General features: G+C 44.6%; 1 protein-coding gene across 6 annotated transcripts in view; it reads left to right on the forward strand.

Moving 5' to 3' along the window:
* The window catches only part of LOC127007153 (glutamate-gated chloride channel-like), a 53,391-nt gene that overhangs the window by 17,408 nt on the left and 9,123 nt on the right, over positions 1-26,860 (forward strand). For 3 of the 6 annotated variants that reach the window (XM_050877837.1, XM_050877838.1, XM_050877840.1), the window contains exons 4-9: positions 1,636-1,700; positions 2,542-2,611; positions 3,243-3,396; positions 5,147-5,229; positions 10,907-11,041; positions 25,296-25,525. In XM_050877837.1, coding sequence (XP_050733794.1) covers positions 1,636-1,700; positions 2,542-2,611; positions 3,243-3,396; positions 5,147-5,229; positions 10,907-11,041; positions 25,296-25,525 — 737 coding nt within the window. Of the gene's footprint in view, positions 1-1,635; positions 1,701-2,541; positions 2,612-3,242; positions 3,397-5,146; positions 5,230-10,906; positions 11,042-25,295; positions 25,526-25,580; positions 25,811-26,860 lie in introns of all 6 variants that reach the window. The other 3 variants (XM_050877836.1, XM_050877839.1, XM_050877841.1) reach the window with 1 other exon arrangement.

A 26,860-nucleotide genomic window follows, 5' to 3' on the forward strand; every position in this document is an offset into this window, starting at 1 on the left:
GAGGCAGTTGTAAGTTTCCCTGAGGCAGTCGTAAGTTCTCCTGAGGCGGCCATAAGGTCCCCTGAATCAGTCGTAAATTCTTTTGAGGAAGTCATAAGTTCCACTGAGGCAGTTGTAATTTCCTCTTAGTCGTATGTTCCACTGAGGCAGTTGTAATTTCCTCTTAGTCGTATGTTCCACTGAGGCAGTTGTCAGTTCCCTTGAGGCAGTCATAACCTGAGGTCGTTTTAAGTTTCCATTTCAAATCCTTGAAATCCACTTATTTCCTTTTAAGCCATTTCCAGTCCCCACGAGTCATTCCGAGTCCTCGTGAGTCATTCCGTTGCCTCATATGTCATTCTGTGTCCCCATGAGTCATTCCGAGTCCCAATGAGTCATTTGTATCCCCATAAGTCATTCCGTGTTCCCATAAGTCATTCCGAGTCCCTTAAGTCATTCCGGGTCCCCATGAGTCAGGAGTCATTCCGTGTCCCCATAAGTCATTCCGTGTCCCCATAAGTCATTCCGTGTCCCCATAAGTCATTCCGTGTCCCCATAAGTCATTCCGTGTCCCCAGGAGTCATTCCGTGTCCCCATAAGTCATTCCGTGTTCCCTTGAGTCATCCCGTGTTCCCTTGAGTAAATCCAAGTCCCCCGTGAGTCATTTAAAGTCCTATTCCGAGTGTCATTCCGAGTCCCCATGAGTCATTACAGGTCCCCCGTGAGTCACCCAGTGCAATTCCAAATTTCCATGAGTCATTCCAAGTCCCCGTGAGTCCTTCTAAGTGCCATTCCGAGTTCCCATGAGTCACAATTCAAGTGTTATTTCTAGTCCCTGTCCTTTGAGCCATTCCAAGTGATTCTCTTTCAATAACAGTGTAGTGTGGTCTGAGTCAGAGCCAATCAGTGAGTCTGTGAGTCCCCCCTGAGTCGCCTGGAGACGCCTGGGCCGACTCACTCCGCTCCTCGCCGAGTCTCTTTATGTTAAGCCATTAAGAGGATTCGTGTTCCCCTAACTTGTCGAGAATCACTTTCCAGCGACCCGCGTGCCCATATTTCATAATTTTCTTTAACTTTTCCCTTAATTTTCCTTCCTATTTTTCTTGTCTTATAATTTTATTTTAGGCTTGAGGCGAATTTGTTCAGAATCATTATCCTCCATTCCCTCCTGTTATCTTGTTCTTTTTTATTTCAATATTACATGGTTTCTCTTTGGGTTTTCTTTCGGATTCATTTTCGTTTTAGACAAAGTGGTTCATACATGTCCATCGATCTTTATATAACTACCCACATAGCCAATACTTACACACCCATTATCATAACACACATACAAACTCGTACCCTTAACACACATACTTACATCCTCCCTTCCTACAGTCTCTTTGTCAGTGGTGGTTCATAAATCATAAAACAAGGGCTGGCATTAAAAAATCTTCCCAACAAAATTCAATTCCCATAAAAAGACAAAACACTAAAATGAAAGCTTATATGCGTTTTTTCCGATTTTTAATATTCTGGGGTTTTACTTAACACATCCCAGGCTCCATCCCCACCTCCCTTATTACACACACACACACACACACACACACACACACACTCGCACACACGCACATCCTCCCCCTCTCACGTTCTAATGGTCACTGACGTCTTCCGCAGGTCCCGCCGTGGTACATATCAACATCATGATCCGAAACGTGCAGACGATCTCGGACGTGAAGATGGTGAGTGTGAAGCGGAAGGAACGAGAGAAGGGCGGCAGCGAGGGAAGGGCGGGAGAGCAGGGGTGGAATAATGATACAAGGAGGCAGAGTAAGGGTTGGGAGAAAAGAGGGAGAGCAGGGGATGGAAGGGTGAGAGGGAATGAGGGACTTGGGGATAGAAGGAGTAGACAGGACGGGAAGGCAAGAGAGAGGTAAGAAAGTCAAGGGCGGGAGAAGCAGAGAAAGGCAAGAGCAAAGGAGAGGAATGCGAGTTTAAAGATGAGAGTAGAGTGGAGAAGAGAAAGAGAGGTGGAAGGAATAGAAGGGAGGAATACGAGTTTACTAGATGATGGTGAGTATGGAATGGAATAGAAGAAGAAGAAAAGGGTTAAGGGGAAAAAGGGATGAAGGCAAAGGGAGGATATAAACAAATGAGGTGAATGAGCATAATAAGGAAAGTAGGAAGGCATAGAATGGGCGAAAAGGAGAGTCGAGAACCAGGGAAAGGCAACGATGGAAGTAGAGAGGAGGAGAGGGTGAAGTCGGGAGCCAAAAGAATGGAAAATGAAAAGGAGACTGAAAACTAGGATGATGATGATGATGGAGTCAGAAGAGAGGAAGAGAAAGAAGAGAGGGAAAGAAAGAGAAGAGGGAGGGATACAGGAATAATGTCGCACGGAAAAGATAAAGCAGTGACCGTGATCATAAAGAAATACTTGCCGAGGGAAAATGGCGCAGGAAGTGAGGTTATATAAGGATCCGGTAGTCTGTCGAATCTCTCTCTCTCTCTCTCTCTCTCTCTCTCTCTCTCTCTCTCTCTCACACGTATCCTCTCTTAATCCCTTCTTTCTTCCCCACGCAGGAGTACAGCATCCAAATCACCTTCAGAGAGCAGTGGACGGATCAGCGATTGACCTTCGATAGCATGCAAGGTAGGAACTGAATTTTCTCACCTGTCCCTCCCTTTTCGCTAATTATCCTTCTCTTCCTATAGAATACAAGGTAGGAACAGAACTTTCTCTCACCTGTCTTTCATCCTTAATTGGTTATCATTCTCTTTCTATAGCGTGCGACGTAGGGGGTTTTTCACACCTGTTTTTAATTAAACCTCTCCATGAATCATCCTTTTAGTCTTACACCATGGATGAAAAAGATTGTAACTTTCTCTCTCTCTCTCTCTCTCTCTCTCTCTCTCTCTCTCTCTCTCTCTCTCTCTCTCTCTCTCTCTCTGACCTATTCCTCGTTTTTTCATTTTTTTTTCTCGTATAGTATGCAAAGTACGAACTCTCTCTCAAGTGTCAGGCACCTTTCCCTAATTACATTTCTCTCACTCCTCTTTTTTCCCCTTCTCCTCCTCCGTCTCCTCCTTCTCTGTCTTCTCCTAAAAATTCCATTGCTCTTTGATGTCTCACACGTGCTGTACTTGTGAGAAAAAATAATTAACTTTCATCAATAGAACATAATTGAAAAAAAATAATTACATCCAACTTCACGTCTTTCCCTCCCACCCATACACTTCCCTTTCTCTCTCTCTCTCTCCGTGTTCGCTCCGGTGGTGGCCAGGTCGCATCCAGTACCTGACACTGACCGAAACGGAGATGGTGTGGATGCCTGACCTTTTCTTCAAGAACGAGAAGGAGGGACACTTCCACAACATCATCCTGCCCAATCTGTACATCCGTATCTACCCCGACGGCGGCGTCCTCTACAGCATCAGGTGAGCCTTGGGGAAGGGAAGATGAGAGAAAACAGGCTGTGGGCGTGTAGGAGGGGAAGCACAGGAGAGAATGAGAGACAGAAGGAGAGATGAGCGTATGGGGGAGGGAGATAACGCGTTTATGTGTAGGAGAGACAAAGGTTTATAAATGGGACGGAAATAGGTCGTGTGTGTTTAGGTGAAGTACAGGTGAGAGAGACAAAAGGAGGAGAGAGAGGAAGCGCCGTAGCTGGAAGTGCTAACCCGTGTGTGTATGAAAGAGGAGAGATACAAAGGTTAGTAAAGGGTGGGAGACAGGTCGAGGGCGTGGAGCAGAGGTGCAAGGGAGAGCGAGAGAGATAGAGTGGGAGGGGGAAGAGTGTATATGGGAGTGATGACGCGTGTGTGTGGAAGCTACTGCGTGGGAGGGAAGAGAAACATTACGTGAACTTGAGAGGAGGAAAATCAGTAAAGGAGGAAAAGAAAGAAAGAGAAAGACATACTAGACGTAGGTTTAGAGAACAAAGGATAGGGATATAGTGAAGGAGAGAGGGGAGAATTGAAAGATAATGAAGATGTAGAAGAGATGAAGAGGAGAAGGTGATAGCAGAGAAACAGAGGCCAGACGGCAGAGAGAAAGAAAATATCCGTATTGTGTGAAAGAGAAATAACAACCGTGACTAGAATGGAATGAAAGAGGAGAATAAGTGAGCGAAAAAGAAAAGCTGGAAGAACGAAGGTGAAAGAAACTGAAGGTGAAGTGAAGGATACAAGAGGAATACATGCAGTGAAATAGAAAACGCAAAAAAAGAGTGAAATGAAAGAAAGGTGAAAGTGACGGTTTGTAAGGGAGAGGGAGAAGAACAAAAAATAAATGAGGGAGTTTGGCCAAGGGTAAAGGTTGTTTGGAGGTCAAATGAAGATAAAACATGTGAAAAAGTGATAAATGAGTACGGTAAAGATTTGGGAGATAAATGAAGATATGTGGGTGAGCGAGTGAGTGAGTGAGTGAGAGGAGGAGAGATGAATGGGAAGTGGAAGGGTGGAATAACAGTAAATTTGTGAGTATGTAATAAATGAGAAGTGTCGAGGTGGAAGAGAAGCGAGAAATGGAGAGAGGAGGAAGCTTAAGGCCATGTGAGAGAGAGAGAGAGAGAGAGAGAGAGAGAGAGAGAGAGAGAGAGAGAGAGAGAGAGAGAGAGAGAGAGAGAGAGAGAGAGAGAGAGAGAGAGAGAGAGAGAGAGAGAGAGAGAGAGAGAGAGAGAGAGAGAGAGAGAGAGAGAGAGAGAGAGAGAGAGAGAGAGAGAGAGTGAGAGAGAGATGCAGGGCAGTGGGTGCAAAGAACAAATAAACAAAAAAGTCAATTAATGGACCCGGAGTGAAGGCAACAAGAGAGAAAACAACAACAACATGGACTGCCACAAAAATAAAGACAAAAAGGGAAACAAAAAGAAAGTAAAGCAGAAAAAAAAGAGAGAGAGAGAGAGAGAGAGAGAGAGAGAGAGAGAGAGAGAGAGAGAGAGAGAGAGAGAGAGAGAGAGAGAGAGAGAGAGAGAGAGAGAGAGAGAGAGAGAGAGAGAGAGAGAGAGAGAGAGAGAGAGAGAGAGAGAGAGAGAGAGAGAGAGAGAGAGAGAGAGAGAGAGACTTGAGGACTCGATGTGAATGACGAAGAGGTTGAAGATGAGAATAAGCGAGAAGGAAGAGGAGGAGGAGGAGGAGATAAAAGAATAGGAGATAACTTTTTTTTTTCTCTCTCCATCGTCTTCTTCAGGATCTCCCTCACGCTCTCCTGCCCCATGAACCTCAAGCTGTTTCCGTTGGACCGTCAGCAGTGTCAGCTCCTCATGGCCTCCTGTGAGTACCTCCTGACACCTGACCACACCTGCCACTCCATCATACCTCGTAACTGACTCCTAACGCCCTCAGTTGGCTCCTGATTGAACTACTTCGACGATTTGATCTTATATTTTAGTTTGTCATATAATTCTTTCTGTTTAGTTCTTACTTATAGTGTTATATTGTGTAATGCATTCCTTTCGGTTGATTTCTTAATACTTTGATGATCTAATAATCTCAAGCATCATTCTTCTTTTTTTACTTACCAGATCATTTATTTCTATTTCCAGAAACTTTCTTATTCATTCTTTGACGTATTCATTCAGTTATATTTTTTGCATGATGTCTTCCTTTCGTTTCCTAATACCTTAATAATAGTATATAATCCCCTCACTAGAAGCCTTATTTGATATTGACTCAAAACCCATTGACACTCATTATTGATCCAGTCATATCGCGTGCACGATCTCTTCGGTTAAGCTCCTAATACCTTAAAGCATCATCCAGTACCCTCACTTGCAGCCTTGTTTGATATCCACTGACAAAACTTGATACTCGTTGACAGTCTCTATAGGGCCGCTTTCACAATCACTTTGTTTTGATCGTTACCAATGGCGGGGATTGACGCTATAGTTTTCCACGTGAAACTGGCCTATGGGGTAGTGGCGGCTGCAGAGGAGGCGAGAGGTGTTGAGAGTATGAGGCAAGGTGCGGTGCTAAGCTAACCCCGCAGCCGCCACTACCTCATCGGCCGGTTTTACGTGGGAATACTATAGCGGCCATAACAGCCATTGGTAAAGATCAAAACAAACAAAACGACTGTGAAAGAGGCCCTATGATTTTCGTCTCATTTGCAGCTTTTCTTACCCTGTACATCACTTCCCATTTTCTGTGTTGGGTCGATGCTTCTCAGAGCTCTCCTCCACCCAGCCCGAAAAAACTTAGCTATAAATCCTCGCTATGTTCTTGTACCCTTGTGTGCCCTTACGTATCCAACGGTACCAACGAGCTCGCGCCGCTATGTTCCCCAAAAGTTAACTACATATTACCCCGCTCAGCTAAAACCTTGTTACCGCTCGACACGTGTGGCTGGGCCTTGTTGGATGCATCGTTAGGGAGTACTTAACTCTGGTGCATCCCCGCTAATACTAAATAGTGTTTGGGTAAAGCGTATAAAGCTGGACGAATAGGAACAAGAAATAAAGGAGCTAGGTGGTGGAAATAGATGCAAGGGAGAGGAGGAGTATGAGAGGTAAGACTGGAAGCTGGTGCAGATAAAAGAGGGAAAACGACGGAGGGTAGAAGAAAGGTGAGGAAAATGGTAGCAGAGGAAGGTAATAAAGAAAGGGAGAGGGGAAGGGAGGCAAGGCAGGTAGGTAAGAAGGGAGGATGTTAGGTATAGAAATAGTGGAAGAATAGAAACACAAAAGGACGGTGGGGAGAGCTAATGAAACAAAAGAAGCAAAAAGAAAAGACAAAAAATTAGCAAAAAAAGTAGGAAAAAGGAAGAAAATAGAAGATAGAAGGTAGGAAAAAGGTAGGAAAGAGAGAGAGAGACGAGAGAGCAAGAGGAAATGGTTGAATGACAGGAAGGAGTTAACAAAGAAAAAGGAGGAGGAAGGAAGGCCGAGAAGATAGGAGAGAAGGGAAGGTGGCAAGTAAGGAAGAAATATAGGAAAGGAGAGAGAGAGAAAGAGGGAGGAAAGGCAGTAAGAGGGAAAGAAGTAACGAAGGAAAGGAAGCAGAAATGGAGGCAAGCAAGGAAGGCTAAGGATATTCAGAGACAAAAAGGAGAAATGGAAGCCGGAGGAGGAGGAGGAGGAAGTAAGACACGAGAAGGAAGAAAAAAAAAAAAAAAAACGAAGGAACGAAGGAAGAGACGAGAAGCAAGAAAGAGCTTGGAGAGATTACGTTCATGGTCTGAAAGCACGCACTCGTCCACGTACACACACACACACACACACACACACACACACACATTCATTCCAACCCCCCCCCCCCCCCCCCGCACGCTCCCTCCCCCCAATTCCCCACCCCCCACCCCCACACAGCGTCATCACCATTTCGGATATACCTCCATTGCCTTGCTTTTCTCCTCCCTTTAGACAATCAGCCAGAGCGGTGCCAGGAAAGAAAAAAAAAAAAAATCCCAAATAGAGTTATCATGGAAACCACCTAATCCCGGACTATTGATCTCCAAGGCCAAGTGTGGAGCGCCGCTGGGAATTTGCCGGCATTCAGAACTCCACTCATGGCCACTTGGGGGGCGGGAGGGACGTCTATTTAGGGGCTTTAGGAGAGTTCCCCCTTGCGAGCTGAAAAAGAAGCCGGATTTCGGGTTTCTTAGCGTTTATGGTGCTTCGAGGAACAAGGTTTGCTTCGCGCCGAGAGAGAGTGAAAGGGAGAGAAAACAAAAGGCTGATTAGGGTGAGGAAGAGGTAGGAACGGAGGAGATGAAGTAGAGGATGAAGGGATGAAGATAGGTTTAGAAGTATTATAAAAGGGCAATGAAAAAACGATGTTGGATAATAAAATAGGGATAATAATAGAACAGGGGGTGGATAGAGACGGCAAGTAGAGAAAGGGAAAGGTAAAGGAAAGAAAGGGAATATGAGAAAAAGGTTTAAAAAAGAAAAGAGAAGATGGAAATAGTAAATATAGTAGTAGACGAAAAGAGAAGTAGATAAAAACAGAGGTGGGGGAGTAAGGGAGTTAGGATATATAAGCAAAATAATTAATGAGGTAAAAAACAAAATGGAAGTTGGAGAGAGATGGAAGGAATAAATAAAAAAAAGGAGAGAAAAGGAGGTAGAAAACAACAATCATCTGAAAAAAACAAGCAAGAAGGATGACGACGAAAAATGTCATCTGAAAAAAAGGGAGATGGGAGTGAGAAATAAAATAAAGAGAGATGGAAGGCATACATAAAACAGGAGAAGGAAGGGAGTTAGAAAAATCATCAGAAAAAAACAAGCAAAAAAGAACGAAGAAAAATGGAAGGCGATTAAAAAAAAGAGAGATGGAAGCGAAAGGTAAAATAAAAGTTGAAAGCAAAATTGTGAGCTAATCGGTCACTAAATTAAGGAGTTAAAGAGTTAAAAGAGTTCTCGGCGTTCACGGCATTTGCTTTTAACCTCCCATGCCAAAACTTCAGCAACGCCACAGGGAGTGTTGAGTCGAGGCACGCGCGGCGGACTAAGTGCGATTATATATGTGTTTCAAAGGATCTCGTTCGTTTGTTAGTCCACAGAGGGCAGCGCGGGACATATTGATCCCTCTGTGTTAAAGTTAAGTGCCTTGCGTCAGACGTATTTAGACAGACGATATTCTCAGTCTTTATATATTGGTTTAAACGAGACCTATGTAGAATTAAACAAAGAACACACAAAAGAAAACCTGTGTAATCTTTCTAACAATCATCTAATCTTAAGAGAAATTAGACGGTGAAGATAATCTATTAAATCTTTCTACCATGTTCGTGCATGAAAAAAAACCCTCATCAACTCATGGGAGAAATTTTACAGAACAGAAGACACGACTAAACTTACTGTCTACCTCATATGAAATAAAACAGAAAATTCGTCAACTCTTAGATGAAACTAGACACAGGAGCTCCCAGCCGCCCCTGTCAGACATCACCTGCCCGGAACATTAATTTCGAAAGCGCCAGTAACGTAAACACCTGAGCAGCGAAGCGCGCGGCGATCTGCATCCCGCCAGATAATTGGTCTTGTTTAGCACCTGCGCCAGCACGTCACCGTCAGGACAAACAGTGTTGCGAGCAGTGTTACCAGCTTGGCGCCTCACCCTTCCACCCACTGTCAGACGATGTTGCCAGCTTGGAGTCTCCCCCTTCCTCCTCCATTTCCCCGCCTGACAATGTTACCAGCTCAGGGTCTCCCCACCTTCTACTTCCCCGCCTGACAGTGTTACCAGAGCTCGGCGCTTCACCCTCACCCCACTACGTCAGACAATGTTACCAGTTCAGTGTCTATCCTCCATTTCTCCACTTCCACGCCTGTCATTGTTAACAGCATGTCGGACGCCCTCTTTCCCCCCTCCACGACAGACACCGTTGCCAAATAAATGCTATAACTTGGAACCCTCATCCCTCCTGCCTTGCTTTCCCTGTTTATGCCCTGACTTCATATCATTATTTTTTACTAGTCAAGGATAACATTCAGCAAACTAGGCGCGAGGGAGATGTTTACAGCACGAAGCTTGTAAACAAATCATTACGCAAAAAAGGATGATCTGAAATGGTCTTAATACTTCCAAACTTACATACACACACACATTCATATATACATACAAATGAATAAGCAATGAGATACATCTAAATTTCCCTCTGAGACGTGTAGTAGCTAACCTAATATAAATATTTCACCTACTGTCCCTCATCCCCGCATAAATAAACAAACAAACAAATCAAACACACTTGCAAACACACTTGAACGCTAGTCGGCTGCTCCTGTCCCTTCAATTTGTCTGGTTTTCCTTTTCTTTTCGTCTTCTTTTTCTTCATTCTCCTCCCCACATAAACAGACAAACAAACTAACAAACTAATAATCACACTTTAACGCTGGTAGACTGTTCGTGTTGCTTCATTTTGTCTGCTATTTTCCTTTCCTTCTCTTTTTATTTTTCTTCACCTTTCTCGGAACCTGCCATTTGTTCTTTTACCTCATTTTTTAAGTTCGTTTTTTTGTTCTTGCCGCTGCTTCCTCTCCTGTTACCACCGCCATCCTCCTGCTCTTCTTCCTTCTCCTGTTTTCACTCCTTTCCTTCCTTCTTTCCTTACCTTCTTCATTATCTCCATTTCCGTCACAGTAACTCTCAACACTGCGTCTTTTTCTCTCTTTACACCCTGTCCGTTCTTTTTTTCCGTTTTCCTATTGTGCTTTCTTTCCTTCTTTTATTCTTACTTCGCCCCACCTATCTCTCTGTTTTCATGCACCATCGCACCCGTTCGTCATTCTTATTCTTTCCTCTTTTATCGTCTATTATATCATCCTCGTTCGTCTGATTTGCCGTTACCCTTCCGCTCCCTTTCCATACACCCCTGTTTTTCCCATACCTCTCTATCCATAACTCTACACATTTCCCATTCTCTTGTGTCCCCTCTCTACCCTTCCTCCCCTTTCACTTCTCCCTTTCCACTTCCTTCGCCTCTCTTGACCTTCCTATTTGATAAGTTCTTCATATATTTCGTACTTCCTCCACGTTCTCCTCTTCTCCTGTCCCGCCTAAGACTGTAATCTACTTTAAGCTGTGTTCCAGTAACTTAACTGTTCACCTCTTCCCGGCTTACGCTCCCCGTCCCGCTACTCCTCTCCCCTTACCTATTCCACTCCCCGCCCACCCCATGTCATATTGCCCTCACAACTCCACCTCCTCTCTCTCCCTCACTATTATCTTGCGCCACACCGTTCCCAGACACTTAACGATACTTACTCTCTATCTCTCTCTTGTTACCTCGCTTCATACCGTCCCCGCTTTTCTCTCTCTCTCTCTCTCTCTCTCTCTCTCTCTCTCTCTCTCTCTCTCTCCATACCGTTCCTAGTTCCTTTATTATTACTTCTCTCTTTCTTTGCTATCTTATCCCAAATAGTTCCTCGCTTCTAATCTCCTCCTTTTCTCTCCCTCTTCCACGCCGTTCACTCCGCCCCGCCGCACCGTGCCCCGCCTGCCGCAGACGGATGGACCACGGAGGACCTGGTGTTCTTGTGGAAGGATGTGGAGCCTGTGCAGGTGACCAAGAACTTACACCTACCGCGCTTTACCCTCGAGAAGTTCATCACCGACTACTGCAACAGCAAGACCAATACAGGTGTGTAGGGGTACCTGTGTGTGTATCTGCAAGTGTGTGTGTGTGTGTGTGTGTGTGTGTGTGTGTGTGTGTGTGTGTGTGTGTGTGTGTGTGTGTGTGTGTGTGTGTGTGTGTGTGTGTGTGTGTCAGTATTTCCCTCCCCCCCCCCTCCAAACAAGCAAGCAGCATTATTATTATTATCATTATTACTGGCCGACACCAACCAACCATCCAGGCCATCATCTTCAGCCCCGAGGAGAAATATTTAAGTTACCCATCTGTTTGTTTCTTTCAGGTCAACGCATCCGTGCCTTGCTTTGCCTTGCCATTTCTGCTAATTTCCTTCGTTCCTTTTTTCACAGTTTTTGCCTTTTTGATGTTGATGAAAATCTATGTTTTTGGCTTCACTATTGTTTTCTTTCAGGTTATTATTATTATTTTTACGTTAAGCCATGCGTACTCGGAAAGACATAAGGAAGATAATGTATATCGTAGTAAAGTGGATAACGAAAAGAATACATTAGAAGGGAAACGATATGAACAAGAGGAAGAAAAACAAAAGATGAACAAAAACTAAGAGGAGAAAACAAAAACAAGATGAACAAAAAAATAAAAAGACAAACACTGCAAACAAGAGTGACCCACACAAAAAAAGAAACAGGAAATAGCATTGAAAGCATCTCTTCCGTAAAAACGAGGAACAAAAGGGAGAGACAATGATTCTTTGCGCTTTCTACCCTGGCACCTCATTTTGTGGAACCTGTTGGTGGTACTGGAGAGGCCTAAATTAACTGCAGGCTTCACGTCAGCTTTAACGTGTGTGTGACATTGTGTTATGGGAAGTACGGTGGTGGTGCTGGTGGTGGTTGGGGAGGGGTGGAGAGGCGGACAGTCGGTGAAATACACACTCTATTATTGTCCGTCCCTTAACACTTTTTCCATCTTTTTCCTTTATTTTTCTGCTCTGTCCATTGGTTTCCTTTTTCCTTTTTCTCCTTACATTGTTTCCTTTCTCCTACCTCGGGCTTTCTCCTCCTTACCCATTCACTATTTTCATTCCTTTTTCTCGTTTCTTTTTACCATCCAACATCTTTTCCTATTCAATGTTCCCTTCTCCTTTTCTCATTTTTATTCCGATCACCTCTTGTCCCCTCGCTTCATTCTCTCTTCCCATCGTTTAAGTTGTCTTCATCATTCTCTCCTTATCTCTTTCTCTTCATCACTGTCTTCTACTAAGTTAAATGCGGTGATTATACTTGTACAAATAAACTATGATGGCGGCAGATATGAACTCGACACAAGAAAGTTTCAGTCACAGCAAGCGCACACACGTCTTCATGTCTCATTACAAGGCGCCGTTTTGCTCCAAATCTCAGAGGCAAAAATATCAAAAGAATGAGTCACGTTTCTTCTTTAATGAATCTGGGAGCTTCAGAGTCTCGGCCGCGCTCCACTTCCGAGTACAAGGAAGTGTCAAAAGGGTCCCTGGGCTCTTCTCGTTCTCTGGGGTTGGCAAATAAAAAAACGCTCCCCTTGATATCGTGTTTTTTTAATATTTTTTTTGCTGCAATCACAAGAACGGACGCGAACAGGCAGTGATGCTCAAAGAAAATGGTAAAGGCTATTATTATTACTATTATTATTATTATCACTTATTATTATTATTATTCGGCAGGAACTTGCCTAAATGCGTCTGTCTCGTGATTCTTTTTCTTGTAAGCCGTCGGTGAGTCAGTGATGTGAATGTTAAGACGGAGATCCGTTTTCACTTTGCATCATCCTCCACAATCCTCCACTCCAGTTTTATTGTTTTATTGATTCCGAGCAAGAGATATATTTATAAACAGCTTCAAGCAGGCGTCTTCATCAGCGAGTCGTTTTGACATAAATGTTCAGAGCGAAACGTGCTTTGACTGTAGCACGGTTGATATAGCAAAACCTCACGTAAGCTTTGTTTTAATTTGTTGTTCCCGAGCACGAGAGAAAACATAACTTCAATAAAAAGAGAAGACATCATATTTCCGGGGCCATGTTATGGGGCAAGTAACTGTGCTGCAGATGTAGAGGAGAATACCTATTGCAACTTTGCATCTTCCATAAAACATCCTCAATTGTTTTTCTTTAGAGCAAGAGGAAAATTAAACAACCTCAACCCGAAAAGGATGTAGTATATTTCCAGGGGCGTCTTAATCACTCAGACTCGTTGTCGGCCGCGTGTTGGAATGCAGGCTGCAGAATAATTTGCCGGAGGGGGAGCAGCTGCATGACCTTTGCCTCTGCTGCCGTGTCCTGCGTGGAGGCCAATTTACCGGAAGGAGAAATATTCATACTAGTCCCCCATAAAAAAAAGACGATGCTGGGCACAAATTCGTCGTTTTGGTTAGAGGGGGAAGGCACCAGACTGGTTTTGCTATTTTGCCTTAGGTTTTGAGGCTGATGCTGAGGCCCATATACCTTCCAGGAAGGCTTACGTTAGAAAAAAATGGAATCACCACCATAAAAATACTGACTTCTTGCACAAGTTCGTCGGTTTGGTGAGAGATGGGAGGAAGCAGCATGTTGTTGCTATTTTGCTATGGGTGTTGATGCTAATTTTGAGGCTCCTATACTTGAAGCTTCCAGAAATTATGTCTTGGGTATATGAAAAAACAGGAGTAACATTCACTTCAATAAAATCATGATGCCTGGGACAAGTTCGTCGGGAAGGAGTCAGCGTGTTTTTGTTGTTCTGCCCTGGGTGTTGATGCCGATTTTGAGGTCTTGTTCTAGCTTCCAGAAGTGTAGGTTTACGTTAGATGATAAACGATAAACATTGGCCCCAGTAAGGATGATACCTGGTACAAGTCCGTCGCTATGGTCTAAGTGGGCAGCAGCTTACTTTTGATACATTGCCTTAGTGTTGATGCTGATTTTGAGACCCTTGAACTTGCAGCTTTCAGAAATGATGGCTTACGTTAGACAGATAAAAATAAAAATGCCACTCTTAAACTCGTAATTAAACTGAAATGATGACAAACGTTAGAATGACAGACTAAAAATACCACTCGTTCCAGAAGCCACCAAAAAAAGGATTCAGTTTGACCACAACTTGACCCTTCCACGAGGCAGAACACCGCTTTGTCTCTTTATAAACTTGGAAGCTCCAGCGAGAGAAACATTAATGGAAATATAACTTTACTGTTTATTCCGTGGTCCTCCGAGTCTACGCAGCACCACCAACACAAGAACGCTGCGGCCTTCCCTCTCGTCCTCTCTCTTCCTCTCCTTCTCTCCGTCCCTCGACATTTTCATTCAGACAATTGGACGCACGCCAGGAGTTAAAAATAATAGGAGGAAAAATGCCCCGCTTACCACCGCTCCGTGAAGAGAAAGGAAAGAGGGCGGCCTGAACGACGACGATTCCATTTGAATTTTTAATGTCCCGTGATAATGCCATTCCTGAAAGCGGTTGATGGTGCGAGTGGGACGGGAAATCATTAAATAAGAATTCGGATCGCGGAGAGTACGAGAAAAAAGTGAGACTGCATTATCGAAAAGGTCAACGTTGAATGCTTCGTTATATGCGTGTGTGTGAAGTGTAAGGTTACGACAAAACAAAAGAACGTGGAGGCTGCGCATAATGGAAACAAAAACTTAAACAATAGAAACTAACTCAGTACAAAGTCACTGTGAGGAAGAAATGATATACTCTGCCGTGATCCTGAAAGCCATTATCACATCATTATAACTACGGTGAAAAGGAAAAGGAAAGAGTTAAAAGTTATGCAAAACATGAATAGCAAAATCAACAAGAGAATATGTTAAAGCTGAATGAAAAAAACAACTTAGGAATGTGAGAAGAAAAATCCTTGACTCGGTTTATTATGAAGGTCACTGTCAGGGGAGGAGATGAAAAGGGAGGAAGAAAAAAATGAAAAATGGATGCGGAACTACAGGAAGGATAAGAAGGAGAGGAAGACCAAACATGACGTGATTGTAATGTGTCATGGGCGACCTACGGGAGATGAAGAGCAAGATGGAAAGTACAGGTGAAAAGGATGTAGAGAAAAAGAGACTAATGGAGGTGGAACTGCTGGAAAGAGGCGAAGGAGCGGCCAAACTTGACGTGACTGGTATACTGTGTTAAAGGTCGCCAGGAAGGAGAAGAAAGGTGAACAGTGCGTGGGAAAGAGAGAAATGGACGATCACACAAGCAGGAGAATGTGTTAAAACTAAATGCTGGGGAGCGGAGACAGGAAGACAGGAAGACAAAAGTTGAGATAATTGGGATTGTATTAAGGACGACCTACGAGAGAAGGAGTGAAGTTCAGGACAGATGGAGAGGTGATTGATTGCTTTGGCCGTTCCCTCATGGCGTCGCATCTACCATGGACAAAGATGAATCGTCAGATATATAGATTCACGACCACTCTCATAACAAAGACAGTCTAGCCGTTACCTGGAAATGGAGTTATATGGAAAATGACAAAAGGAAATAAATATGAATTAAAGAATGATGAAAACATGTATTGAAAAATGATCTGTTTCATAATCCTGTTGACGAGTCTCTCACTGCGTTCTCTCTATAATATACACCCACACCCACACACACACACACACCCACACACCCACACCCACACACACACACGACAGCTAACAAAGAGTCATCTTAAAGCATAAGCGGCCATAACAGAATACACCGATATCGGATTATGACAATCTCTCTCTCTCTCTCTCTCTCTCTCTCTCTCTCTCTCTCTCTCTCTCTCTCTCTCTCTCTCTCTATCTATCTACTTATCTCTTTACTCAACCGGCGAAAGATGAAACTAACCATCACCACTATCACTTCCACTACTACAACTACTACTACTACTACTACTACTACTACTACTACTACTACTACTACTACTACTACTACTACCACTACTACCTCTACCATTACAACTACCTCCACTACTCCTAACATAGCTACCACCACAACCAGCATCACCACCACCACCACCGCTACCACCACCATTAAGTCAGTCGGGTGAACTTCACAGCCATCAACCATCCGCCGCAGGTCTCATCATCAACATCTCAACGACTCAAGCAACTCAATCTCTTTACACTGAAGAAAAGACGCCTACGTGGGGATATGATTCAAGTCTTCAAGTACCTGAAAAAGTTTAATAACGTTGATTACTCCAAATTCTTTGACCTGCAAACCAACTCAAGAACTAGAAATAACGGTTTACCCGTTCAGTCGAGTCGATGCAACACAGACATTGGAAGGAGTTTCTTTTCGAACCGAGTCATCCACTACTGGAACAATCTTCCCTCGTAAGTAGTAAATGCAAATAGCATCAACTCCTTCAAATATCGAATCGACCGTCTTTTCGTTGCGTCGGGAGTAAACTGAATACCGAGGTGCTTTCATCTGCTCCCCAGGCCCCAAGTGTCTGTCGAGCAGATTAAATTACCAAAGCGGGCAACCTCGTAATGAGCCAATAGGCTTTCTGTTGCCTGCATTTCCATATTTCCATGTTTCCATCAGAGGTGCACACACAGCCGTTGGTTTTATATATTTTTCTCCACTTCTTTTTTCTTAATAACGAGACGAATTCTATTTAAAATCTTAAGGTCAGGGTATTTCTTTTTGCTTGTTTGTGTGCTTGTATTCCTCTCGAATTTAAAGATTTTTGTTTTGTTTTTACTTTTCGAATTGCGATACGAACTGATTGTCACGTTGAATATATTTTATTTGGCTTTTTTATGTATCTTTGTACGGATACGAATATATGTGTCTGTGAAATCCGTCTGTCTATTTATAAACACACACACACACACACACACACACACACACACACACACACACACACACAGAGACACACTCACTGTATCGGCAGCAGACTTCACCAAGAAACGCTAATATAAATAATTTTGATATAATTGCTGCAGATGTTAACTACTACTTTTCCCCCTCCTCCTCCTCCTCCTCCTCCTCCTCCTTCCTCCCCTTTCTCCTCCTCTTCCTCCTCTTCTTTCGCCCTAACAACAGCAGCAGCAAAGTGATGACTAATAACATTTTACAATTATTTTTTCCATTCCTAATTCATGGAGGGGATCAGGACACGGAGGAAACATGGAAGAGATGGAAAGAAGAAAGGGAGAAATGGTATAAAGGAAGAATAGGAGATGGAAAATGAGCATAAAAAAATGGGCTGAATAACATACACAGAAAGGAAAAGAAGGAGACGGGAGACAATGGCAGAAAGTAAGAAAAATGAACAAGTTTAAAAAGGAAAGTGAAAATGACAAATGAAAAAAAGTCAAAAATGAAGGGAAAGAAAAAAGTGACAAAATAAGAAGAGGAAAAAATGTGGAGAAAAGTAGAGATTAAAAAACAGAACATATATAGGACAAGAAGAAAAGATTGGGAAACGAGCAGGAAGGACAGAAAAGAGAAGTAGTTCAACGAAAAAGAGAAAAAAAACAGTAAAAAGAAAGGTTATAAAAAATGAGAAAGATAGAAAAGGAAAAGACGAACTAGACAGCAGAAAAAATTTACTTAAGATACTAAAAAAATAAATAACGAGAAGGAAAAGGAAAAAAAATAGATAAAGAAAAGGAAAAGTGAAAGAGAAGTTATGGGTCAGAGATAACAAACATATTTATGGCTCCCCTTTGATTTCTCGCTACAAAATTTTTACGCTATTTTATTTCTTTTTTTCGCTGCTAACATGATAGAACTAATATTTTTTTTCCTCGCAGCTTTCAGATTCACATTGCACGCGATGATCCAAGGGTGTTGAAACCAATGAACAAGCACTCTCTCTCTCTCTCTCTCTCTCTCTCTCTCTCTCTCTCTCTCTCTCTCTCTCTCTCTCCAGTGATGATATTTGTTTCACTCTCCCTCCCTCTGCTTGTGTGTTTGTCTATCTGTTTGTTTCTCGTTTGTTTCTGCACCATTACCCTGTGTGTGTGTGTGTGTGTGTGTGTGTGTGTGTGTGTGTGTGTGTGTGTGTGTGTATGTGTGTCAGTTTATTTCATGTCGAATAGAAAGTTTTGTAAGAAAAATCGAGGAAACAAGAGAAGGAAAGAAAAAGAAAGGAAGGAAGGAAGGAAGGTTGGAAAGGCTTCTCTCCCTCTCCCTCTCCCTCTCTCTCTCTCTCTCTCTCTCTCTCTCTCTCTCTCTCTCTCTCTCTCAACAAACAAAAGGGACCATCCCCAGCGCGGGTCGGTCCCTTGAACAACACATAAATAGAACCAAACAGCATATTCTCTCTCTCTCTCTCTCTCTCTCTCTCTCTCTCTCTCTCTCTCTCTCTCTCACACACACACACACACACGTCGCTATTTTCTTGCTTTTTCCACTAACTTTTTTTTGTCTTGAAGTGTTTATGAAATCTTTGCCTCCCGGAATCTCTCCTCCTTTTCCTCTTCTTCCTCTTTCTCTTTCTCCGCCTCTTCTTCCTCCTCCACCACCACCACCACCGTCACCACCACTACCACCGCCTCCTCCTCCTCCTCATCCCCCTCCTCCTCTTTATCCTCCACATTTATTAATCGCATTTCCGGTTTTCTTTCCTTTTATTCCCTCCTTCCCATTCTCTTTCTTCGCTCTCTCTTGCCTCCGCTTTTCTTTCCTTTCCTCGTCCTCTTTTTCCTCTCTTCCTCCTCTCTTCAGAACAGTAGGAAGCTGGAAAGACGGCCACGCAAGAACCAAACGCGGTATTAAAAAAATCGTAATTATTGATGTATAAGACGCATACACGCCATGATACCTGAGCGAAAAGAAGATATGAGGAACATAAGATAAAACACTGCTACATATAGAATCACTGCTGATTTTTTTAATATTCCCTCGATAAACGTATAACTAGTTAAGAGCAGCGAGTAGCGGGCTTTTTTTTATTATTGTTCCCTTTTTTTGTACCCCTGAGCTGTCTCCTTTGTTGTAAAAAAAATAATTGCTTGTCAAAACGCATATTGACTTTGAGAAAACAGGAAGAAAGAAAAATGAAGCAAGGCATGGATGCAAACTGAGAAATGCACCATCACTGATGAATTGTATCATGAATTAGTTTAGTGAATTATCAGAATAGAAATACATTATGAGCTAAAAATATGTCATCACTTCTAAACGAAGTGATGACAGAAGGCTTATGGAACCTGATGGAGTGCCTCCTATTGTCCTTAAAAACTGTGCTTCCGTGCTGACACCCTGCCTGGTCAAACTCTTTCGTCTCTGCCTATCAACATCTACCTTTCCTTCCTGCTGGAAGTATGCCTTTGTACAGCCTGTGCCTAAGAAGGGTGACCGTTCCAATCCCTCAAACTACCGCCCTATAGCTTTACTTTCCTGTCTATCTAAAGCTTTTGAATCAATCCTTAACCGGAAGATTCAAAAGCACCTTTCCACTTCTAACCTTCTATCTGATCGCCAGTATGGGTTCCGCAAGGGGCGTTCTACTGGCGATCTTCTTGCTCTCTTAACTGACTCTTGGTCATCCTCTCTTAGCCGTTTCGGTGAAACTTTCTCTGTTGCGCTAGACATATCGAAAGCCTTCGATAGAGTCTGGCACAAGTCTTTGCTTTCTAAACTGCCCTCATTCGGATTCTATCCCTCTCTCTGTTCCTTTATCTCTAGTTTCCTTTCCGGCCGTTCTATCTCTGCGGTGGTAGACGGTCACTGTTCTTCCCCTAAACCTATCAACAGTGGTGTTCCACAGGGCTCTGTCCTATCACCCACTCTCTTCCTGTTATTCATCAATGATCATCTTTCCATAACAAACTGTCCTGTCCACTCATACGCCGACGACTCCACTCTGCATTATTCAACTTCTTTCAATAGAAGACCATCACAACAGGAAGTACACGACTCCAGACTGGAGGCTGCAGAACGCTTAACTTCAGACCTTGCTATCATTTCCGATTGGGGCAGAAGGAACCTTGTGTCCTTCAATGCCTCAAAAACTCAATTTATCCACCTATCAACTCGACACAATCTTCCAAACACCTATCCTCTATTCTTCGACAACACTCAGCTATCACCATCTTCAACACTAAACATCCTCGGTCTATCGTTAACTCATAATCTCAACTGGAAACTTCAAATGTCCTCTCTCGCTAAATCAACTTCCTCGAGGTTGGGCGTTTCGTATCGTCTCCGCCAGTTCTTCTTCCCCGCGCAGTTGCTATCCATATACAGGGGCCTTGTCCGCCCTCGTATGAAGTATGCATCTCACGTGTGGGGGGGCTCCACTCACACAGCTCTTCTGGACAGAGTGGAGTCTAAGGCTCTTCGTCTCATCAGCTCTCCTCCTCCTACTGATAGTCTTCTACCTCTTAAATTCCGTCGCGATGTTGCCTCTCTTTCTATCTTCTATCGATATTTCCACGCTGACTGCTCTTCTGAACTTGCTAACTGCATGCCTCCCCCCTCCCGCGGCCCCGCTGCACACGACTTTCTACTCATGCTCATCCCTATACTGTCCAAACCCCTTATGCAAGAGTTAACCAGCATCTTCACTCTTTCATCCCTCACGCTTGTAAACTCTGGAACAATCTTCCTTCATCTGTATTTCTTCCTGCCTACGACTTGAACTCTTTCAAGAGAAGGGTATCAGGACACCTCTCCTCCCGAAATTGACCTCTCTTTCGGCCACCTCTTTTGATTCTTTTCTAGGAGCAGCGAGCAGCGGGTTTTTTTTTTTACTATTATTGTTTCCTTTTTTTGTGTGCCCTTGAGCTGTCTCCTTTGTTGTAAAAAAAAAAAACTTCAAAAGAGGGTCTCAGGAATTACTAAGTCATCCCTTTTACAAGACACTGAGAGGCAGGGCTAATAACCCCTTCGGCACATAAACAACCTTAATGACATAAGTGTGATGGCGGTGTCGGCGGTGTCGAGATGGAAATTATTTGAGGGTAGGTAGACAGGGTTCTTAGGGGCTGCGTTGTTCTATATAATCTGCTGCCTCTCAAAGTGAACTCCTTAATTTATAACAGAGAGCAGACTTTGGTTTGCTTTATGTTAGTCAAGTGGTATAGAGGGTTGTTCAAGGGCCGTGTTTTGCTCTCTCTAATCTGCTGTTTGAACGTGGTTTTATTTCTTTTATAACTATGGGCGTAGATTTTTTGAGTTTATAAAAAAAATGGTCTGCCATGTGTTGTCAAATGGAACTGGAACATATGGATGAAAAGTTCTTAAAGGGCGTGTTGCTCCCAAACCTGATGTGCCTTAACTTAGACTATTATCGCTATGACTAAGGAAGGAAGTCGTTTCAGTATATGCAAAAAAAAAAAAAAAAAAAAAAAGTCCGTTATATGCTTTGCCGTTTATCCTGGTTGGAGACAAGATCGACTGGACATCAAAAAAGATTAACAAGACCTTGGAATCTCGAAACAATATAAATTCTAAAATAAATCTAGTAATAAATATTGGAAGCCGATATACATGTTCCAACTCAAATACGAGCTATAAAAACGTACGAGCCAATAACAAGAGGCAAAACAAACGAAAGATAAATGAGCACAAACAGTAAACCGCTTTAAGTTTGTTTTCCGGCCATGATATCTCGGCTTCCTCCTTATTATTCACTCCGCCCTTGTTTTCACTGAGAGGCAACCGAAGCACCGTAACTTAAGGCGGAAAACGGCGAGGGAAAGACGGGAGGGAGGGAGGGGAAGGAGGAAAGACGTGAATGGGATGCGGAGGGAAGGGTGGAGAGATGGAAGAGGGTGTGAGGGTTGAGGGGAGGTTCAGGTGAGGAGAGAGGGGCGTGAAGGGATGGAGGGAAGGGAGGGAAAAACGTGAAGGGGGATGCGGAGGGAAGCGTGGAGAGATGGAAGAGGGTGTGAGGGTTGAGAGGAGTTTGAGGTGAGGAGAGAGGGGCGTGAAGGGATAGAGGGAAGGGAAGAAAAGAGGTGAAGGAAGATACGAAGGGAAGTGAAGGGAAGCGGAAGTGAGGGTTAGGAGAAGCGTGAAATGTGTGGGCAGACGGAGGAGAGCTGAGTCGGGAAAGGGGTGGAAAAGAGAGGCAGGAAGGGAGGAAAAGATGTAAGGGGAGGGGAGGATATGTCACGTAGGGATATATACGTAAGGAAGGAAGGGGAGGGAAAGTTGTGGAGAGATACGGAAGGAAGGAAGGGAAGGGTGTGAGGGTAACAACGAGCGTGAGGTGAGGGAACAGAGGGAGGAGAGCCAGGAACAAAGAGGCGTGAAGGGATCGAAGGAAGGGAGAGGAGGGAAGGGAGGGTAGGCAGAAGGGCGTATCACAGCCTCAAAGGAAACTTGGGTAGGCTTGGGTGAGAGTGGGTGAGGCTGGTCCCGAGGCAACTCTGCTTATTTTTTTCCGCGACAGAAGGCAGTGTAAAGAGAAGGAAAACGAGCTATAATTGAGAAGTCATACGAACGATTCTGAGAGCGATGCGCAGATTTTTTTTTTTTTTACTCTACTGTTATCTATTTCCCTTGGCCACAAGCTGAAGGAAAAATAACAGCACAGGATCGAAAAGAAAGAAAAGAAGAAATACAAATGGCTGAAAGATTATTATGTCTTTTGTATTAAATTTATCAGGCTTTATATGCGTATTTTAGGCATAGAAGTAGCTGACACACTCTTGAGATCACTGAAAAGGCTAATGAATGAAAAACAGTGTGTGTGTGTGTGTGTGTGTGTGTGTGTGTGTGTGTGTGTGTGTGTGTGTGTGTGTGTGTGTGTGTGTGTGTGTGTGTGTGTGTGTGTTTCCACTTTCCGGGCAGAGACGGCACAGCTATTAGTGGATTTGTTGACCACACCTTATCAGCTCCTGTGTCCCGTCTCTGTCTCTGTCTTTATCTCTCCCGGGTCATTTTCCTTGCATGTACGTAATGTCTTTTTGCTCATATATGTCATCGCCATGTTGTTTTCTCCTTCCCCTTTTCCTTCTCTTCCTCTCTATCCTTCTCCTACTCCTCTTCTTCCTTCTCCATTCTCCTCCACCTTCTTCCTCTTCTATTCTCGTTCTCGTCCTCGCCCTCTTCCTACTCCTCCTCGTCCTCTCCCTACTCCTCCTCGTCCTCTTCCTATTCCTCCTCGTCCTTGTCTTCTTAATACTCCTCCTCCTCCTCGTCCTTCCCCCTACTCCTCCTCGTCCTCCTCTTCCTTTTCCACTCTCCTCCCCTTCTTTCTCTTCTATCCTCCTCCTCCTCCTCCTCCTCCTCCTTCTCCTCCTCCTCCTCTCCTGTCTCCCCACTGGTGAGGAGCGCCAGTAATGAGTCTCCGTCACAGATGAATACTCGTGCCTCCTCCTCCTCCTCCTCCTCTTCCTCACGTTGAAAATTGCGAAAATATGAGCTCAATGTTGAACGACTACTGCCTCTCAGTCTTTACACAAGAGGATCGAACGACAATGCCGGAGAGAGTTCAAGGATATGAGGGCGTAAATGGCGAAAAATTGAGTTATATAATCATCAGCAGGCAGGGAGTCCAGGAAGAGGTAGATAAGTTAAAGAAAAATATATCGCCAGGACCTGACGAAATATTTCCACGAGTTCTGAAAGAATGCAAAGAGGTTCTCTGTGGCCCACTAACCGATATTTTTAAGATGTCAATAAATTATTGTTATATGCCCAGCCTTGGAAAGTAGCTAATGTGACACCGATTTTTAAAAGGGGGACATCATCTACTTCTGACTATTGCCTAATTAGCTTAACATCAGTTATAAACAAGAAGTTGGAGTCTGTAATTGCCAGCAGGAGCATTCGGGATCATCTAGGCTACAGAGAAACAGCTTAATTCACGACTCTCAGCATGGGTTCACAAAAGGTAGGTTCTGCCTCATCAATCTCTTGTCCTTCTACAATAAAGTATTTGAGGCGGTAGACAGAGATGAAAAGTATGATATAATTTATCTTGATTTTAGTAAAGCGCTCGACAAAATTCCTCACCACCGACTGTTGCTTAAATTACAGGCTCACGGAGTAGACGAGAAAGTATTGAACTGGGTCAGGGCGAGGCTGAACAATAGGAAGCAAAGAGTACAAATCAATGGTAAAAGATCTGACTGGGGCTGTGTTCCGTGTGGGGTCCCACAAGGTTCGGAATTGGGTCCACTGCTGATTATCATTTATATTAATGATTTAGATACAAGAATTAGAAGTAATGTCAGTAAGTTTGCAAATGATGCCAAGCTAGCCAGAGTAATTGTGTCGGATCAGGACGCTAGTATTCTCCAGGAGGAACTAAACAGATTTTATAACTGAGCGGGAAAATGGCAGATGGAGTTGAATGTCGGGAAGTGCAGTATTCTGAGTGTAGGCAGGAACAACCCCTCACATAACTATTGCTTAAATGACAGTCCCATAAGCAGGTCTGGGTGCGAGAGGGATTTAGTGGTCTTGTGAGCTCTGATCCCCGTTCAAGGGCACAAGCTTAAAATCGTGCAAATAAGGTACTTGGATTCATTTCAAGGAGCGTAAGCAACAAAAGCGCCGAAGTCATCCTAAAGTTATATTTAGCATTAGTTAGACCTCATCTTGATTATGCGTTTCAGTTCTGGTCACCCTACTATAGAATGGATATCAAAATGTTAAAATCGTCACAGAGAAGGATGACAGATTATTCGCGGGCTAAGAAACTTGCCGTATAAGGAAAGACATGCACAATTACACATGCATTCCCTAGAAAAGCGAAGAGTGCGAGAAAATTTGATACAAGTTTATAAATGGATGAATGGCTTTAATAAGGGGTATAATAATAAGGTTCTGATGAGAAGAAAACCGGGTAAGACACATAGTAATTGGTTTAAACTGGATGAATTCAGAGTCAATAAAAATTGGTTTACCGACAGAGTGGTAGATGAATGGAATAGGCTTGGCAGTCATGTTATGAGTGCTAATACGATAGTCACATTAAAAAAAAGATTAGATAAAATCATGGATGGTTATGTTAGGTGGGGTTAGGTTCACAGAAGCTGCCTTGTACAGGCCAGCCGGACTCTTGCAGACTCCTTACGTTAGTATGTTAAGTACTGCATCTCCGTCACTGGTGAATACTCGTAGCTCCTCCTCCTCCTCCTCCTCCTCGTCCTTCTCCTCCACGTTCTCCTCCTCCTCCCCCCTCTTCCTCCTGCTCCCCCTCCTCGCCTCTCCGCAGGTGGAGGCTCTCCAGTAATGGGTCTCCGTCATAGATGAATACTAGTGCCTCCTCCTCCTCCTCCTCCTCCTCCTCGTCCTTCTCCTCCACGTCCTCCTCCTCCCCCCTCTTCCTCCTGCTCCCCCTCCTCGCCTCCCCGCAGGTGGAGGCTCTCCAGTAATGGGTCTCCGTCACAGGTGAATACTCGTGCCTGCTGGTGGCGCTGATCTTCAAGCGCGAGTTCTCGTACTACCTGATCCAGTACTACATCCCGTGCTGCATGCTGGTGATCGTGTCGTGGGTGTCCTTCTGGCTGGACCAGAACGCCGTGCCCGCCCGCGTGGCCCTCGGCGTCACCACCTTGCTTACCATGTCCACCCAGACGTCCTCCATCAACCAGTCGCTGCCGCCCGTGTCCTACACCAAGGTAGCGTGTCCGCCCCCGGGGCACCACTAGTAACCCCTTGTAACTGTCGGTACAGGTGAATACAGTTGTCTGCGGGTTGACCTGGTCTTCAAGCGCGAGTTCTCGTACTACCTGATCCAGTACTACATCCCCTGCTGCATGCTGGTGATCGTGTCGTGGGTGTCCTTCTGGCTGGACCAGAACGCCGTGCCGGCAAGGGTCTCGCTGGGGGTCACCACCCTCCTGACGATGTCCACGCAGACCTCCAGTATAAACAATACTCTGCCACCGGTGTCCTACACCAAGGTCAATCCGCGAGTGTCTCGGTGTGTCCTGCATCCCGTGGGGCCAGCACGCCCTCGCCCACGCCACGCCACGCCCGCCCGCCCGCCCTCGCCCACACTAACGCCGCTGCCTGCATGTCCTCCCGCCCCGTCCATCCCTTCTTAACAACCCCTGCCGGGCACCATTTGGCCCTCCTCCCTCCCCAAGGGTGCCGCTTGCCTGTTGTGTTGCTCGAGTGTCTGGGTGTTGCACTGTGTGTGCGTGTGTGTATGTGTGTTTTTTTGTGTGCGTGTTTTTTTTTTATCCTGCATGAGAGTGCTACGCGGCCAGTTTTGCTTCAGCATACGGCCGCGTCTGGACGAAAATATTCCTCAAAGATGGAGAGAAAAGAGTCCATTATGTCCCCATCTTGCCGTGTGTCCTGAGCCTTTTCATTACGCCTCCCCGCCCGAGACGCCGCCGCCGCCGCCGCCCGCCAAAAGGGCGTCCAGCGGCGGCAATGTGGCGGAGGCGACTCTGCGTCGCCTGCCCGTCGGCTCCTAAGTCAGTGGCACATGAGCGCGACACTTCCTTTTCCTGGCTGCAGCCCTTCCCAGTGCTTCATATACGAACTGTTTCTCTTTGACGGCGCCTTCCCTCCCCTCCCCGCCTTCTGCCTCCCCCCCCCCCCCTCCTCAAGCTGCTTCTTCTAAACAGCATGCCTCCCTCCGCTTCCCCTCCCTCCCCCTGTCCCACTCAGGCCAGTGCGCGCCCCACGATTTGGCTGCTTCCTCCTCGCTTTCAGTGTCACGCCCCGCAAAGAGGCTGGACTCGAGCGTCATTTGTCAACCCTCTCTTCTCTCAACAACCTCGCTGGTGGTGGTGATGACAATGATGATGATAGTGATGATAGTCATGATGATGATGGTTATATGTTTGCATGATATATTGATGTTTAAGATGATGCAATATGTTGAAATTGTGTGTGCGTATATGTGTGTTTGTGTGTGTGTTTTCCGCCTGACCCTGAATGACAGTGACGACACTTCTTTTGTGGTCCTGGCTGTGGTCGTCGTGGTGGGCGTCTTCGCG

Source organism: Eriocheir sinensis, chromosome 34, assembly GCF_024679095.1.
Source record: "Eriocheir sinensis breed Jianghai 21 chromosome 34, ASM2467909v1, whole genome shotgun sequence".
Classification (NCBI taxonomy): domain Eukaryota; kingdom Metazoa; phylum Arthropoda; class Malacostraca; order Decapoda; family Varunidae; genus Eriocheir; species Eriocheir sinensis.